Source organism: Solenopsis invicta, chromosome 5 (assembly GCF_016802725.1).
Source record: "Solenopsis invicta isolate M01_SB chromosome 5, UNIL_Sinv_3.0, whole genome shotgun sequence".
Taxonomy (NCBI): Eukaryota; Metazoa; Arthropoda; class Insecta; order Hymenoptera; family Formicidae; genus Solenopsis; species Solenopsis invicta.
In genome coordinates, this window is record NC_052668.1 from 13579915 (window position 1) to 13593385 (window position 13471).

At 27.2% G+C, this 13471-nt stretch overlaps 1 protein-coding gene across 5 annotated transcripts in view; it reads left to right on the forward strand.

The window, feature by feature from the left end:
• The window catches only part of LOC105200038 (neuropeptide CCHamide-2 receptor), a 106489-nt gene that overhangs the window by 88223 nt on the left and 4795 nt on the right, over window positions 1-13471 (forward strand). For 3 of the 5 annotated variants that reach the window (XR_003268443.2, XM_011167407.3, XM_026132647.2), the window contains 3 exons: window positions 10203-10258; window positions 11980-12219; window positions 12878-13026. Coding sequence is in view for 4 of the 5 variants with exons in the window: in XM_011167407.3 (XP_011165709.2) it covers window positions 11980-12219; window positions 12878-13026 (389 nt within the window). In the remaining variant the exon portion in view is untranslated. Of the gene's footprint in view, window positions 1-87; window positions 217-10202; window positions 10259-11979; window positions 12220-12877; window positions 13027-13471 lie in introns of all 5 variants that reach the window. The other 2 variants (XM_039450055.1, XM_039450056.1) reach the window with 2 other exon arrangements.

Genomic DNA, 13471 nt, shown 5'->3' on the forward strand with positions numbered 1-13471 from the left:
ATCATTCAAGTTTCAATAAAGAATATTGATTGTAAACAAAGTTATTCAATAATATGCAAATGGGTGCCATCATCTCTTCTCCTTTAGCGTGATGAAAGAGCCGTCAACGGCAATGACGATAAAACACGTTGACGTCTGTGAAACGCTGTCTTTCCTTAAGTATATTTGACACTTCAACGAAGAGAGAAATGTGAGCAAGGGTAAACTCGGCTAAGAGTAAGTTGACCATAATTTTTTTAATGCAAAAAACATTTTTATTTTTTGTTATTTTTTAATAATGTATGATACATCACTTAATTGAAGCCTAAATCAATATATTTATTAATATTTAAACAATAAAACTATTTGATCATATCATTTATACATTGTATTTAAAAAGAAATGGTATACAAAACACACGATTATTATACTAAATGATATTTTAGACTTGGAGTTGTATTGTATGAACTCTCGATATTCCAAATGTTTAAAAATTACGACTTTAAAGTCTTTTCATCTATGAAAAATGTTATAAATTATCGAAATTTTATTACGAGATTAACATTAACTGACGTCGGCTGATCTTTTAATGTTATCACATTGCTCTGTTAAAAAAAAATAAATAAAAAAGTGGCCATCAAATGGTGTCAATTTATTTAGTCCGAATATCAAGATAAATAGAGAATAAAAGCATTCAATCAATCAATGCCAATGTCAGCTTTATCGATTATGATTCAATGACAAAAATCCTTTTTTTTTTTTAAATCTCAATCCTGGAAAATGCGAATGGTAAAATAATCGCAAATGTGTGCGGGACGAATACAAAAGATAATCTTTCAGCTTTTTTTTACACATGTCGTAACCAGAAGCGTGCACATAGCTATCATCGAGATAATACAGAATATATCTTCGCCAATTGAACTGAATCTAATATCCAAAAAGCAACGTCATCACATACGATCACACGCTTCGATCACATACATATCTACGCATTTATCCACATTTCCATTACATCATCCTTTTTGAACTCTCTATCAATGTAGCTCACGTTTTCAAGCCCGTTGTCCGGCGAAACTTTACTTGCTCCTTTGTTCACCAGTACGGTGACTAGGTCATGTGGATTTCTATGTCTTTTCAACTCCTTAAAATACGCGGAATTAAATTACAACTTTTTGAGTTGAAATTTCGTATAAAACTAAATTCCGCGTTTACACGTGTCAAAGAAGCAGTCTGTATAGAAAGAAACGTAAGACATATATTTATTAAAAACGTGCAAAAAGTGATACAATTTTCAAGAGTGACCTTTTGTACGTATACGTAAAAATCAAATTACGCACGCCATGACAAATAGTAAATTAATCAAATAATATTATAATGTTCATTTTGATGTGCGACTCTATTACGTCCATGTGAAATGTTAGCTGCTAAAAACTGTTTCAGTAGCAGAAATTTACTTGTGCTTTACTACGAAAGATCTCTGGGTCAAAATCTCTGTCTTTATCTAGATTACTTGCATTAAATACACGAAACTTTGGAGTTCCAAATCATTAGAGAGAAACACTGGTTTAATATTATGTTTACACTTGGAATCATTAATCAATTATTTTAATAACTTATGAATAATTTATTTATAAAATTGACATGTAATACAAATTAAATTAATAAAAAAATTGTAATAAACAAAATTCCTATCTTTCAATCATGATTTTATCTTTTTGTTAAGTTAAAAGATATTGATTTTAATAAAAAAATATAGTGCACTATCATAATTTAAGATATTAAGATTTGATTGATTAACTGGCTTTATACGTTTTACTCCTTAAACGGATACTATCGATCACTTGGATAAATGGAGAGTGTGAGGGACAGCCAATACATACGAAGTTAACGACAAATTAATGACCCAGTGCTTCTAATTCACATGATATAGCGATTAATTACCAGTGAATAATATTAATCAAAACAGTTGTTACAAAATAACAAAGCTCAAAACGGCTAAAAGTATCACCAATTATATAAACAATACAATTTAATTGCATTTAGAAACAAAATTAATAGGCAGTAAATGGGTTAACTTGTAAAAGGATCAGAAATACGTCATGAGACACTTTCTATAGAGCTAACATCCGTGATAAATCCGCAAAAGCTTTATATAGCCTCAAATGGCGTCATGCTCCGTAAGGAAAATTTTGTACAATATTTCACGAAAAGCATGAAATATTGAGCTTCTGTATATTACATAACTAGTCAAAGAAATGTAAATTTTTGTAATGTACACAATACACTTTTATTTTTCTAATAGAAATTCAATATTTATTTGAAAATGTGTTAATTTTAAATTGCAAAGATACAGTAATTATAAACTTCAAAAAATGCAAAAAGTCCATTCTTAAAAAAAATAGAATAGAACTATTTGTAATTAGAATGGTGACTATTTTAAAGTTCTACTTTATTGTTGCGTGCAAAATATTGCACTATTGCACATTGATATAATCGATAACATGAATTAAAACTACAAAATCAATAACTCATTTCTCAGTTTAAATGATGAAAAATATAGAGATAGAATATATATATACACATATACAGCACAGAAATAATAATAAAAAACCAATAAAAATCTATATAGCTCATTTTCGGGAGGAAAAATACGAAAATCTTTTACTGCAAAATTATATTAAATATTACTTTCACAAACATTTCAATCATAAATATTAATTGCAAATAGTTATTACTTTTAAAAGATCGTTATTTATTACAAGTATAGCAGAAATTTGAAATATTATAAGAAGTACGATAAAAAAATTGCATTTTATATATTTGTCCGCGTGTAATAATTTTATTAAGCTGTAATGCATAAGTGTATTTATAAATATTTATAATTTATAAATGCTTTTATGTCATAAATGTTTCTAATACATATCAGCAGAATTATGATAGACATAATGAATAACAAAATAAATTACTAAATTAAAAGATAAAATAATAAAAAGAATCAGCCAATGTTTATTTTTTCAAATTATTTTAAATTATTAATATCTTGAAGCGTATAACATAATTAAAATTATGAAAAAGCTACCAACAATCGTAGCGCTGAAATCTTAATGAAGAAATAATAATTTCTTAAGTAATTTTAAATACAAGTTCTCATTCTTCCATCCGCATTCTATTTAATATTTGTCGGTATTAAAATGCAGCTCTTAAATTGAACTAAAAAAGTAATATCATAATGTAGAAGAGAGATATTTTGACCGTTGCTGTATCAATACAAGTTGAACAAGAATGCTTTCTACGGTCGCAGCTAGGTCTTCGTGCTTGTATTGTTTGTGTTATGACAGAAAATTAATTCGGCGCGCAGTTCATTGAACTTGAGAAAAGTATAAAATCACACAGAGAAGGCATTCTTGTTCAATTTGTATTAATATCATAATGTTAAATTAATAATAATACTGATGCTAACAAGCATCTATCAGATTCGCCTATTTCGAAAAACTATAAAGAATTTATCACAAAAAATAGCTGAGCACTAAGATCCGCTATGATCGTTATTAACCTTTTCTTGGTTTTAATTATGCTTACTGAAATAAATTATTATTTTCTTATATTACTTATGCCGTATACAATTATCTGTGAAAGAGAATATTTTAATTTTTTATTCTTAATATTATTTTTTAACTTGAAATTCACTGTTTGTCGATTTGTTGAACAGTCGTAGTTTCTTTTATACAACTGACTAATTATTGAAATCATATGTGATCCATTAGACAGATTTCTTTCCATTTTTCTGAAAACAAATTTATCAATAACTTTAAGCGTAATATATACAACTGCACAAGTCGTAAAATCTCGTTCAATGTAAATCTTGATAAATGTAACATATTTAATGTATGCTTGTAGCTATATGTATATATATAACGCAGTTACGGATATCGATCGTGTCGTTATTATGAATTAAAGTCTTTTGTCATTTGCTAATATACCGATAGCAAATTGCTAGCACTGATTGCGTCATGAAAGTAACAAACAATTCAATTGCAATATAGCGCATATTGTCGTGATCGATTTCTAATTTGCTTCACTAATACATCCATCTTCATACGCAAATAAATCAGATATTTCCTTTTAAAATAGCACAAAATATTGAGTTCTTTTCTAAAGTGAATACATGTCATCGTTTATATTTGGGTTTGACTTAAATTTGTCATCATTTAATATTTACCAACGCTCAAAAGAACTGTTTATATATCTCTCATTCACGTCAGCTTTACAAACTCGCCGGTTATAAAAACAGCTTCAATAAATCGGATCCTCATTTCGTTTTGTTTCCAGAATAAATTACTTTGTTATTAATTCTTTATACTTTTGATGCTTTAAAGGTTACATGTTAATAAACTATGACATTTAAAATATATGCCGAGATATAAATTCACATGTTTTATCCGTATCAAGTGGCAATGACATTAAAGTTTTATACACGTTTTAGATTCTTTCACAAAAGTGCTATCGATGTTACAAATTTGTGTGGTATGTCGGAATTTACGTTGAACTTTGTAAACGAAACGCATTCCTCCCGGGATAAAATCAATGAGAATTGCGTTTGATTCGAAATTACTGTAGAAATTGAAGTTCCCGAGAATACGCCAAGAATATCGAACATTGCAGACGAGAAATGAATTAATTTCCGAAAGCGACAAATCGTTAAATCGCCCCGTTCTCACGATATTGCTTTTAACCCCGTCGACTAAACGAAAATACATTTTGTTATTACTTTCGATTTTACTTGCTCAATGATATATAACTTCAATATTGTCAGAAAAGTAACGAAGAAACATCTTTAACGTGTTATTTTCAAAAAATATAATTATTGATTAATTTATTACAATTATCCTTTACATCGTATGTGCTCTTTATTAAAATTATTTATTTAGGTTCAGCTAACGATTAAAATAGTTTAAGCAAGCAAATATAAAATAATGAGTAACAAATAAATATATTTAACAAATTTATAATTGTAACGAGCCTATTTAAAACCTGAGATATTCACAATTATTTTATAATTAAAAGAAATGAAAATTGGCAAACTTGGCAGGTAATAAATTTATTTTAAGTGTACATGTATAATTTTTATAAAGCAAAAGTATACTTACACAACCAAAAGCAATAAAATGTATTAATTAATGTTTTGTGCATTTCTACAATTTTCAATTTTCTACTTTCACGCCTATATGAGTTGAATAAGATTAATACGAAATTCCTACTTTACGAAGTCTTCGATCAATTGGAAACGTTACGTTCTAATCGAATGAAATTTCTCATTGAGTTTCAAGTACTTCCTACCTTACGATCCTTATAATAAAGTTAAATTTCAACGATGATTTAATGAAATACAGATACAATAAAAAAAAAATGTACTGCTAATTAAGCAAAAAAATTATGAATTGGTTATATTTAAAATAATATTATTTAAAATATGTAGTTAAATAAAATAAAATAAAATTTTTTACTTTTTTCAAAATGGGAAGATTTTTGAGATGCAAGTTAGCATCGGTATCATTGAATTTAATTCTCAATTTTAATTATATTTCATTTTCAAGAGCTGTGTTTGAAACCCAAAGTAACGACGCAGACTTCGATATAAATTGAAACATATGAAATATCATTTTAGGACCAAGATCTTGCTATGACCGTCTGGGCCCATTTTTATTTTAATTTATTGTATAAAATAAAACAGTTACTTAATACTTATTATTTTAAATAATTTCTTATGATCTATTTCTTATTTATCATGCTACACTTTAAAGAGAAAAAAGAAAGAAATTATTTAATTCTAAATAAGTATTTTAAATTAGATTTTATTGCTCATTATTTTTGATTGAATTTGGCTTTCTTTATTCAAATTTAAAAAAAAACCAGTGTAGTAAAGTAGTAGTGGCGGTAAATGACGCATTACGTGCTATTTGCCTAGTTCTATTAAAGAGTTTCATGTATAATACAGTTACTATATAACTAAATACGTGAAAGCACTTAATGCGTATTCAAAAGAAACAAAACTATAAAAAATCACTTTGTATTTGAAATTTTTATTTAAAATACATATTTCTTATTTTCTTAAAACCTTATATTTTAAAGAAATTTCTGAAATCTATTTTATATTTGTTATATTAAAGAAGTCGTATCGGTTATTTTACCGACTTCCGAGAAAAATATACTTTTAAGAAATATGAATATTATATATGTATTACATATTGGAATTTGCGCACGCGTGTGTGTCCTACTTAACCAAAATGGTTATTTGCTTTTGTCTTTGCAATACGAATCAGTTCAATCTCTTTTGTTTAATTAGCATATGTATTATCGATTAGCACTGTCAATTGACATAAACCTGATTAAACGGATATCGAAAGAGCTGTAATACGCTTTGGTAACCATCGAACCGTTTACGCGGAGGTGCAACGTCAACTATGCTAAATGTGAAATTGCTGTTGCTTTGTAGTTCCAGTGAACATAAGCTTACCAAATGTTTACTCTTAGGTTTGAAACACAATCGTATCACGCCGCTCAATTGGCAAAGTATTCGTAATTATCTCTGAGCTAAATACAAGCGATGTGAAACCAAATGAAAGGAATATAAAAGCTCATATGAAATTGCTAATAAAATTAATTAATATAATTAATATAAATTTGGAAATAAAATAAATTAATATAATAAAATATTTATATATAGAAAGCTCTTCTGAATAAAACATTGTTTGAATTTACAAAAATATTAAGTAAAAAGTATTACAATATTTTTATTGTAAAGTTTTCAATTCTAAGTATTTCATTAGCACTTAATTAGTTTTTGATCATTTTAGTAATATTTATTTCTGCCACACTTTTAATGATTTTTTATGTATTTTGTAAGTATGCAAATACAACATTTAGTTGCATAACTTTTTGCCTACAGTGTCTAAAAGATATACAGAAAATAATAAATTATCATGAAATAGTAAAAAAATAGGATAATATATTTTTATCATTTAGAATTAGTTGTAAACTTTTTCATAATTATATATACAATATATCCTTATTGTATATAATTGTATATAATTGTATATTGTGAACCTTATACAATATATCTGACAGAAGTTTACACTATTCTATGATGAAATAAAAAAAAATCAAATGGTGCAAAGCTCTCTCATCTGTAAGCAAATCTGGAACATGATCCAATAACACAGCATAATGCATTATTCTAATGAATTAATGTTTGCGAGATGGTGCCAATCAAAGTGAGTGTAAATATTTTCACAAGATAAAAGCAGTAACTGAATATTATATCGACAGAAATTGCGTTGTATAGATACCAATCTTCTTAGCGAGCTCTATTTGATACATTCCCTTTATAATAAATAAAAATACGTTACTATTTTCCGAATCAGAGTTTTATTGAAATCTCGTAATTGACAGAACACAGTACCCGATGTACTGCGTGTTACCGCATAAGTGCACAAACTGCAACCGCATGCACGTCAAACGCAGTTACTGCTAGAATTAATAAACACGAAAATAGCTCGCGCTATAATCCCGCTATATTTATCATGCATCGACGAATGTATTGAAATCAAATTCGCAACGAACTTTAGTCTCGCAACAGTAATTCGAACAAACTAGCAAAAATTGATCTTCGTTCCATTACGGCATTAATTACTTCTGGCAGATAACAACATTGATCAGCCAATATAACGTGCCAGTGAGATATATTGCACGTCACAAATTGCATATTACATACTACGCTTTCACATCATATTTTTTTTTTTTTTTTTTTTATACATATTTCACATTATTCTGATCTGCTGTCGTTACAATCGCAATTAATCTCTAATTAATCCGTTTAATTATATAATTAATTTACTTTATTACACGCAATAATAAAAGGTTGTGTGCATCATACTTATTAATTTTATTGTAGTAAAAGTTAACTAATGCGATATCATGATAAAATATCTTTATTGCTATTTCTAGTTATATATCTATGTTACTGTGATGCATACTACCGACAGCAACTTATTGCAAAGCAACAGTAAATATCAATAAAGCTCTTATTTAAAAAATCGTTCATAGAAATAATTGTGTAGAATTGTATAAATACATTTAAAACTGAAAATTTATTTTTATTTATTTTTCTCAATATACTGAAGCGTTAAACTTTAGGAGTTAAATTTTATGTATCTTTAATATTAAATTTTTACAATTTTAAACATCAGAGTTCTCTCTTTGCTTATGACTGTAAAGTGATGCTTGACGTTTTCCAGCATGCGTTTTGCATGTAGTTTCCTATTTATAACTGTACATACATTAAACAGTTTTGGCGCAAAGGGAAGGAAGAGGCTTTCATGGAATTGGTCGTAAGTCTTATTATCAACAGATACTTTCATGCAGTGTATGCACATGTATAAGCAAATTGAATATTTCTCGTTGGACTCCAGTCGTATAGAACTTATAATAATAATAATAAATATATATGTTTGACTGTTTAGCGTCTCTTATCAAAGCTTATTAATAGTTGCATACATATAGATAGCAAATTGATCAAAATCTTCTAAAAGTAAATTATCTTGGTACTGTCACGTGTAAAACTCAACGGTAGTAATGAATAAAAGATGACAAACGTCACACAAAATTGTCTCAGTCTAAATTTAGAAGACCAAAGTTAAATCACTAATTTGATTTTAAATAAATCATTATTTACTATATAAATATAACTTAAATTATATCAATGATAAGAGATTTTAGACCGATTATGCGTTTAATACAAATAAATAGACTTATTATTAGCAGATCTTATGTCAAATAATATTTTATGATATAATGTATTTTTAACTGCGAGAAACCCAATCGCGAAAACGAGATTTTGTCGATTCGGAAGGAGGCGTATCTGCAATTGTTCGACGATCATTTGTTTTTATTTTATTGTTATTTGTTTAATAATAACAAGTTGCGTATTCAGCAAAAGTCGACGACTATTTTAATTCAATTTTGTTTACACATTATTTCGTTCGATCGATGGAGAAAAAGAAGATAATTTATATGGAAAATAAATCATTTGCACGTAAAAATCAAAAATACATTTTATTATGCGCTTTATTCGGTTATGAATTTAAGTGCCTATTGAAATATTATTATTATATCCGGTATATACAATGCATTTTGAGTTGTTTTAGGAGATTAATTACGTTTTTATATAGTGTACACATAATTTTTAATGCATACTAAAAGCTGCTAAAATATGTATACGAGATCATATTATGATGACATACGCACACACAAGTGTAAGCGACAATTGTAACATCACGTTGCGTACACCCAGGTAGTCTCAGTGTTGCGATCTAATCGCTAACACATGTCGATGAAAGAGTTAGGCAAGATGCGAGAACAACCATGTCTCGAGAGACAGTAATATAAGAAACACTGACGAATAAAGTTCTTGTTCAAAGAAAAGGATTTTCTTTAAGATACGCAGAATCTCTTCTCCTTAAGTTAAGTAGTCACCCATTACACAAGGAATATTTCTTTCGGAGACAGAATATATAATATATTTGTATGTTTTTGTTAATTAACTTGCGATCATAGATATGTGAATTTATATTCATATTGAGATATAAATATTAATAAGATCTTTAAGGAATGAGTAAGCCCACGCGCTACTAGAATATGTAACAAATAATCACCAAATTATATTCTACCAAACGTCAAGATTTTAAATCAAGATTTTCTATTTAAATTGCTTCGCTTTGCACTTTAAAACTTCAGAACTTTGAAATTCAATGATTGAATAATTTCGAGTGTTTACTACGCTATTGACGCTTGACGCTCAGATATAGACGGCTGAATGATCATGTGATTTTACAGTAAACTTATATAATAGTGAAGAATGTATCTATAGCGATGAAAGCGACTAGAATTTTAATTTAAAAGAAAATTAATTGATGAAGAATTTTCCCAATAATACTTTTATCGGCAAATAAACTTTTTTTGTGCTTGATTACTTTCCATATATAATAATTAAGATTGAACGTTTTGTAGTATTATTTATTTTTTTCTATTAAAGATGTAATAAATTTATAAATGAATTTTTTTTAACATACAAACTAATATAACATTACAATAGTAATTATAATTTAAATTAATAATAGTAATATAATAAATACTAATAATAATAAAAATTCTATAATGGGTTACAGAAATATCTCGCTAATTTTCGCAGTCGACCGGAATTAAAATAACCTAACGATTCAAGGTAAGATTTGTTCTTATGCATGTAATTTTATTATAGTAATGTAATTATATTATATAATATATTTATATTTTCCAATTCTCAATTGATTGAATTATTGCTATTATTTGGTGAGTAATCTCTGTGCACTTATTTTATTATGTCATAATGTGATATTAAAACAAAATTATTTTTGTTATTGAGAAAATCAAAGATTTAGGAATGCAAATAGAAAATTAGCTAAAATTAATTATTTTCAATAACTTCTGTTTATTTACAGAAGAATTTGTAGTCGGGAAGAGAAAGAAAATATAATACTTGTGCGGGATATTAATGCCGTCGCATTGAATCCGCAACTTTAATAGAGTTGGAATTATTAAGCATATTTTCAAATTGGCAAGTTTCTCTCTAAGCATCAATATTCCAAGCAACCCGAATAAATAGAATCAAAACTCTTAGTTTATACGCTATACGAATTTACTTGGTTGATTTTATGGTATCCATGACGCTAAAGAATACAATACAAACACAGAAAATCTGAATCCCTTCTACAAACTACTTCCTTTTATAAACGGTGCCTATGCCTAATATAATAAACTTATAAATTAATTTGTGTTTATACTAATTTTATGGTGCATTTGTATTTAAGCAAACTTATGTATGAACATTATAAACGTTTTTCATTCTTTATTTTTTTCTAAAATCTGCTTATATTTATAAAGAAAGCAAATATTTTTTAATTTAAAAAGTTTGTCTTAAATTAATAAAATGAAATGAGTGAGAAGATATGGTCTTTTTACTATTCTAAGATCAAAGATAAGACAAGACCGCATCAGATTTGTGCAATAATATAATCTGATGCAGCAATCTTATTTTGAGCGTTTCTGTCATCTTACCTGTGATGACTGTGCATATATTATATCTGAGATAAAAAATATCATTACATGAAATACAAATTATAACAAAAAATGTATTTTGCCTTGTCCTGTTTAAAAAAAACTGCATGCATTCGATAAGAAATTGTAAAATATTTCTCACGTTTATCATTATCGGTTTAATCTAGATGTATTTTATTACGTCGTATATTTCAAATTAATTGTATCACGTGCACTCTGAATTTTATGATGTATGCATGACGCAGAAAACAAATTATATATTTACAAAATGCTATTAATAAAGTATTTCGTGTTTTAATTAATATGAATTTTTTTTAAATCAGGGGTGAAAGGTAAGTCAATAAAATGGCGTATTAATATTTTTTACTCACACATCTTGTTTGCATTACATGCAAACGTAGGCAATGCGATTATTTGCTAATACGTAGTACTTGAAAAATCCATTTTTTATAGCTATATAGTTTCTTTTTTAAGTGAATGCGACTTATATGCAGTGATGAACATGAAAACAGAGTCATCCATATAAAAATTGTAATGCATTTATATTAGTTTATTATTTCTTTTATTTCAATATAAATTGCATTAAAATGCATGTATATTTTTAGTCTTTTATATTTGGAATAAATAATACAATAAAAATAAATTTAGTACCAATTTAAACTTCAGTATTTTTAGTATTTTGATGATTGTTGTTTTTTTTTCTCAGAGTGGCTCTCTTTTCATCACCACCACTGTAAATGAATAAAACATTGTTTCTTGTTATTCTGCAATTGCGCTACAATTTATTCTTTTCTATATCAAAAGCGTTGGCAATATCAGAAGCAATAAAAATATTTTTTATCGTTACAGATGATTACAGCAAATGATATTTTTAATGCAAGCACAAATAACTCTGACTATTACTATGACGATGGATACATACCATATGATCAAAGACCTGAAACTTATTTCGTACCCATAATATTTTTGTTAATTTTGATCGTGGGCGTAATAGGAAATGGTGTACTGATTATTATACTACTATGTCATGCCGCTATGAGAAATATACCAAACACGTATGTGCTGTCTTTAGCTGTAGGGGATTTATTGGTGAGCACACAGTTTTGCGTTTACACTTTCTTTGGTTTTCGAAATTCTCTCTAATTTACGACAAGTAAAAATTGTTTGGGACAAATAATTCATTATCTCACATCAAAAATATTATATATAAAAGAATACTTTTTCGAAAATAATAGCTAGAAAAGACATATCTTTTCTTAAAAATAAATTTTTTCAAGAAATATGTCAGCAATTTAATTGAAGAGTTTCTAATTTTTGTAACATTAATGATAATAAAAAGTGAAAAAAGAAATATTACTCAAAGTATACAGTAAAATTTTTATTTATAGCATTTACAAGTTGCTGTTAACAAAAAAAAACATCTATTTATATCTCTCTTTGTGTAAAAAGAATATTAATTCTTCTCCGAACATATAATAAATATACGAACAAAAATTAGGCTTAATATTTTGACAAATCCAATAAAAGAAATTGAAGAATCTTTGGATTTGATTCAGTTATATTGCCATACTTTATATTCAAAACTTCTGTTCTTAAATAATGTTTACATATGAGAGTAAAAGTATACCATGTTTTCTTAATATATTTATTATACGATTATTCTAATCTCTTGGATAATTGATCATGTCTTATATGATATAATTTGATGGCAAAGTGTGATCTTAAATACAGGAATAATTTGTTACAGGTGATTATAATTAGCGTACCTTTCACATCAATTGTTTATACATATGAATCGTGGCCATGGGGCGTAACTATCTGCAAAGCATCTGAATATGCTAAGGATATTTCGATTGGTGTCTCAGTATTTACTTTAGCTGCTTTATCAGCTGAAAGGTAAATACGCGAAGTAAGAACCTTATCGTGTCGTGCAAATTAACTGAAGGAATTAAATAACATTTTACTTGACTAAGTGGTATTATGAATATCCGCAGCTAAATGGTACAACGTACATATCCACAGCTTAATTTAACTCTTGCCAAGGGACTAAACTGAAATTTCATTCATAATAGATCCAAGCGTAAAATCGGCTCTTGAAGCTAATTAACGTATATCGTGTAATGTCAATGAAATGCATTATTCAATGGTGAAACGTTGCGGAATATAATTAAATATGGATGCAAACATAATTGAATATTTTACGTTGATAACTAACAATTTTCAATAAATTTAAATATATTTTATAGAAATAATTTTAGCTATCTTCTCTAATTTTAATATTCTTTTCTAATTTAAAAATCTCATCTACATTAATAGAAGATTAAGTACGAGGATCTAAAAT